The 6,266-nt window shown below is 43.8% G+C and overlaps 1 protein-coding gene across 1 annotated transcript; it reads left to right on the top strand.

The window, feature by feature from the left end:
- Positions 1-474: 474 nt before the first annotated feature.
- Positions 475-1,250, top strand: SARC_10445 (hypothetical protein; the record flags this gene model as incomplete). Its single annotated transcript, XM_014295511.1, has 1 exon — positions 475-1,250. The coding sequence occupies exon 1, from the start codon at positions 555-557 to the stop codon at positions 1,248-1,250; it is 696 nt and encodes a 231-aa protein (XP_014150986.1). The 5' UTR covers positions 475-554.
- Between the last annotated feature and the right edge of the window lie 5,016 nt (positions 1,251-6,266).

Raw genomic sequence — 6,266 nt, 5'->3', positions numbered from 1 at the left:
ACTCTCTCTCTCTCTCTCTCTCTCTCTTGTTGAATCCTCCTCGTTTGTTTTGAAATCAGTCTAGTATGGTTGAGTCTTCGAGCTGTCCCTATCATCGCGGCCATGTTCTGAATTTTGAAAACTGCCTTGACCAAAACATCTTCCCCGATTACGGTAGCCTCCTCGGCCTCCGAATCTTCCTCGGCCTCTGTAGTTGGAGTTTTGACTGAAATTGGGCAATCTGCAGGTTCGTGCGAGGTGTCCATAGTTTTTGCTCTTGTGAGACTAAACGTTAGTAGGGGCGGCCAAAGCGGCATCCGAAGTCGACGTTGCAGTGGTACGCACCCTCGTAGATTAATAGCATAGTGTTGTCGGAAAGCAGATGACTTCCTATAGAGATATAATTTTTGTGAAGAGCACCGGCTAAAAATGTGAGTTTTTCGGCATCCTTAAAATTGATATCTATATTGAACGCTTAGAAAAAAATTGTGTTCAGTTGTAGTACAAACTGATTCATGTTCTCATTGTCGCGTTGTCGTATGTGACGATTTTCTGTCTCATACGGATGCAGTTAAATGTCTTCGGCATTCGATGAAGCCACTGTACACAAGAAACCGGTCTGGGGAGTGGCAGTGATGTCTCCAGGGCTGAAAAAGGCAGAGTATCAGCCGTCGTGTACAATCTATCAACTGTCGAAGCAAGTGGTCAATCAAAAGGTGCAACAAATTCAATGTGATCTCCTTTGCATGGGTTTAGACACTCTACCGCGGAACGGAATAGATATTTTTGTGTACGCCACTGATGCAGCTAGTGATTGTGTTGGAACCGCGGTTACCATGAAGCAACGTCGTCCTCATATCAACCAGAACACGATGCTTAAGGACGTATGTTCCAAGGTTTCGGAGATCAGAGACTGGCTGAATAAAGTGGATATTATTTGCAAGTATGTAAACGGTAGCCATTTCGTGACAACTTACCTTGCTAAATTGACCGCTAAGATGTACAATGGGAGAAGTTTGGACGTACCAGCCGGCGAGTTTGATAGTCACTTCGTCTATCGTGTCACCAGAGGGTTCAGAATTGTCATGTTGAAGTTATGCTTACGCGAGATAATAGGTTTAATCGAATATAGCACGGTGATAGTTGGGACTACAACGAGAATTATGGACGGAGTGAGTACCAAGACGGATAAACGAAATGCAGAAGCTGAAGAATGGATAGGTAGCGATGATTTCGTCCATACCGGCCTAGCTATATGCAGAACAGTTTAGATCATTTTCCAACTTCTAAAGAATGCCGACTCAGAGGCCTGCACAGCCTCTAAAAAAAATGGACGCAACTATGTGATGATCAACACAATAAGTTAATGGATGTACCAAATGACACTTTGTTATGCCATCTTGCGGGTGAGATGGCTATTAGCCTCAATGATAATGAACGTAATCACTGGGATTACATGAAGTCTGTACCTTACCCTCAATTTTCAGCTACGTTGGATCCTGCGAATCATGTCTGGAGTCTTTGGGAGAAGAGGGGATGGCGAGAGCCTGTAAAAATGGTGTTGGAAGGCTTATAGTTAGCCAGGCGTACATACAATGAAAGATATAAACTGGGGCTTAAGGTTGACGATGAGTTGTCGGAGGAGAATATGTCAGTAATTGAAGGTGACCAATTGGAGTGCTTAGAGGCTGTCTAGGATGAAACCGTCAAGCTTTTTCTGCAGCAAGCTAAATTCGAGGACCGAAAGGTGTCATACTCTGATAGTAGATACGGTCCCAGCGAGTGGTCTATCTATTGTGGGTAGTCATGGTTGCCCAAACTATCGTTCCATACGCCAAGTTATGTTTTACAACTGGGAATACGACTGTCCAGGAGAGATACTAGAAATCATATAAGAATATATGCACTAAAGAAAAGCCGCGATTAGGTGAGCCCAGCAAAGACCAGTATCAGATGATTGAAAATAGCGGATATGTAGGTCCGCTTCAGACTGAAGCCTGCGTTCTGTCCGAAGTCCGGTCGAACATACAAAAGACTGACAATGCATCCTGGGCGATAGCAGGTGATGTTACATACGTTGATCCAAAGCACTTCAAGACCACCGACAAGTCGTGCAATGAGTTTGCAAAGTTTTATTCTTATGATGTTCCTCCAGCTCCTCCAGCTCCTCCAGTTCCAAACATGGATGTATCGAAGCCAGCCACAAATAGAGAAATCACCAGGTCACTTGCGATGTAGAGGATTGGGAGACAATCGTGGCGAGAAATAATAATACATCTAAAACTTCAATAACTAGAAAGTACAAAGGATAGGTATTGATGCACATGGGTGATTTATATACTGTCGACTCCATTGTATGGAAGTGTTCGCCATTCAAGTACCACGTCCGATGTGCTCCTATGAGTTTGGATGGAGTTGTTGATCGTTCAACCTCATAAGACTCGTACATATCAAGATTAATGAGCCATTGTGGGCTGCTATTCGCCGCAGAACATCGGACGGTTACAATAAGCCAATCAACATTGAGGCCAAGCGCTTATCGCCTGTTTCGCAGTCTACGGATCAACTCATTGCAACGGTGGAGATCGAGGACGAGTCTGGTGATGAGGATATCTGTACCGATGAGCTTGGCTTAATAGGGGCCATTTGCCGCCGATAGAGAGTACTGAACCAGCTGATAAGGGTACCGAACCAGGTCCAGATGACGAAGGCGTCGAAGAAGCTGACGAGAGATTAGCTAACACTGTTGTAGCAGACGTCGGACAGGCTGCTAAAGAAGTAGTCGTGGAAAAAGTTGCCGATAAAGATGCCCTTGAAGAAGAGGTCGCCCAAGATGGAAGCAGTGCTGACTCGTACGGCGAGGAGCCTCCCGTCAAGCGTCCTCGGACTTACCCCAGTGCTTCCAACTGTCACAGATGACAGTGTACCTCCTTCTCCACCGCTTTCCGATTATCGTCATCCTCAGCCACATCCTCAGCATCAGTTTCCGCTTCCAACTATCGGTCATAAGATAATCGAACCTTCAGCTCGGAGACATGCTTCCTTTCATCGTCACTATGTGCAGTTTGGGTACGGACCTTCGGATCACGTGCATAGTCCATTCGTTGTGCAACAACATCCGCATTCACGCGTGTATGCGCCAATCCAACGAAGCGAGTATGTAGACCAACTACCAACCTAGCAGTGGATCGAATCACTACAAAATTAAAAATAAATTTAAAAAAAACCGGCCCTAATTGACTCAGCACCGGCCCGAATTGACTCAGCACACCGGCCCGAATTGACTCAGCACATATCTTCCATTGTCGACTCACTTGGCCCAAGCTCCAAACGGGAATTTACTGACCACTTCTTCCCATCAATCTTTCCTGAACCACTACAGCGACTATGAGAGCCATACCATATGTCCACACATTGTATCATACATACTTGCCATTTTTGAAATAAATAATATTATCCCTACAAAATATTTCACGCGCATTACGGAGGAGACCGATTCTATTATTAATAAAGTGTTTGTGATTATAAGACGCGCCCTAATACATGGTTTGACGAACATCATTCAGCCTTCATCGGTAAGATGGGTACTTTCTTTTTCTCCTTGTAAACCTTTTGCCGAACTTGCTGTAGCTGAAGTACCGGTGAAAGCTGGACGGGAATCAGACGGCATCAATCCTACCGATGGAGGCCGTATGATGTTGACATTTTATGACTGATGCAACTAGTTTGATTTATGATCTTATACTAAATATAAAGTTCCTATACAGCAAGCACACCCGAATACTCCCTGCATGCACAAATACAACATGTGATTGACACACTATTTGATTAACAGTGCACCATGGTATTGTTTTGAAAATGTTATACATGTAATTTAATCAACTATTTTGATTGACTCACTATTTGATAACTGATTGACAGTGCGGCAATTTGTCAATATAGTTTTTAACTCGACATACATGTAATTTACTCAACTATTTTGATTGACTCACTATTTGATAATTGATTGACTGTGCGCCATTTTGTCAATGTAGTTTTCAACACGACATACATGTAATCTATTCATTTATCCCCTAGGGGATGTAAAAAGTCGGTTATTATTACCTGTATCAAGATTCCCTGGTTCATGTACGCGATAAAGGCTGGTGTCGCAAGGCTCTCTTTTGGATTGAAGACAAACGTCACCATAGCTGCGTTGGCTCGGTTCATGTCGGTGTTAGCAAATCGAGCACTATCTGAAGTTATCAGATTGCTTATTCCCATTGATGGATTTTATGCCAATCTTCATATGTAGATCGTCCAGTTGTAGTGGATAATATATACACAAACATCACAGGGTTGACGTTGAAGGGTACTTCCCATAAAGAAACTGCTTTCTCTAACAGGCTTTCAATCGTTTGCTGACCATTCTCCGGACTTGTCGGGGCATCGTTCAATTTAGTTTTTATGTGCATGCATGTCAGATGGAAACGATTGATACTTCCGTTGAAGTGAGTGAGTGATGCGTTGTCAACCATGACAGGGACCCGATGAATTCAGTACTCCAGAAGTATCTAGTTCAAGAGTACAAGAAATATACAGGTGTGAATTGTATCAGGAGTGATACTGGAGGAGACTGTTGTAGAGGACGCAACAAATATTATGAGCCTGAGAATTAGGGTGTTAGAGTACAATGTAGTAGACTTTAAATAAAGTGCAAATGTATGTATTTATTTCTGACCTCACGTTTGGTTTTATACCTAAGGTGTTTGTGCTAGTGTTCAGCCGCTTGGGCTGGCCAGGGTAAAAACTCATATGGTCAGTATGAGAAACTTTATGCGGAACACTTTAACACTTCGAAGTTTTTCTATTTCAACTTCTCTGCAGCTAAATCTCACGCTGATCACATGATGCCTTTCCGCATAGGTTGTGACTCGCATAGAACCGCAGCTATTATTAATATGTTGTGGTTGACAGGCTTAATCCACTCTCGGGAATCGGTTCAGAAACTAAATCTGCTCTGGGAAGTCGGTTAGGTAATAAATCAACTCTTGAGAGTAATTTGAGCAACTTGATTAGCTGTCGGGAGTGAGCTAACTCTGATGACTTAACTTTCGGGAGTGAGCTAATTCTGATGACTTCCATAAATCAAAGATAGTTTCTTGCTGTAAAATCTGGCCTGAGACCTGTAGTCTCTCAATTCTTCCAGGCTGAGGCATATTGGATTATCAACCGCACCTTATCTCCACTGCTGCAAACGGAGATCAGCCAATTCATTGACAAGCCGCGGGAAGCTTTTGCCGCACTGAAACGCAAGTTTGGAGCCCTGACCGACGATGATATCCAGACATTAGAAGGAAAACTGAACCGCATCACGCAAGAACGGAACGAATCTTGCGCCAGCCTTATCAGTCGTCTCAACACGGCATTTGTAAAATTCAAAAACGCCGGAGGTACGAAATCTAACAACAGCCTGTGCGCTATTCTACGGCAGGCTGTAAACGACGATAATCAGACTGTTAAGATTACGTTGAAGACACCCGCTATGATGGCCATCTCGTATGATGAGCTCATCATGTACCTCATCGCATTGGATCCCGATGAAAGTGACCCATCAACCATTGTGCACGGTGCGCATGCAGCTATATCGACAGGAAATTGTGCATTCTGCAATAATCGTGGGCATTCCATCGGGCAATGCCGTATGCTAAAAGCTCTAATCATATCATGCGTTGCTGGTAACCCACATAATCAGGGTCGTGACCACGACAGTCGTAAACGTTACGATCGACGGATTGGCAAATCTGGTCCTCGTCATGACATGAGAGACTACAGATTTAAGTCCAAGGACAGTTACAAGCATCGCCGACCTGATTCGAATCGTGACTACCGTACTCGTGTGGAACAGTACAACAGAAACAACAGCTACCAATACCGCTACGATAATCACAATGATCAGGACCGACAGGACTACCGAGTAGATATGTACAATCAACGCGACTACGACGATGGTAGACATTCACGAGATATCCAACATTCACAAGACATTGATAGAACATATAGATCCCAGAGCAATCGACGCCGAGCTCATGAAGGCAGACAGGACAAAGCTATGTCAGCACAAGTATCTGATGACCAGATACCTGCAAACAGACAAATTGCATTCTCCACAATTAACCCTAAATCGACAACAAGGAAGTGAATGATCAGTCAGATAGAGATTCCAGAGATGGATGCTGACTAGCTTGCGATAGTTGTGCCACCATACACGTACTTCTCTATAAGTACCACAAACATCATCTCGTCAA

Source organism: Sphaeroforma arctica (genome assembly GCF_001186125.1).
Source record: "Sphaeroforma arctica JP610 unplaced genomic scaffold supercont1.1252, whole genome shotgun sequence".
NCBI lineage: Eukaryota > Ichthyosporea > Ichthyophonida > Sphaeroforma > Sphaeroforma arctica.
Note: the sequence above shows the minus strand (reverse complement) of the source record. Positions and strands in the feature narration are given on the sequence as shown.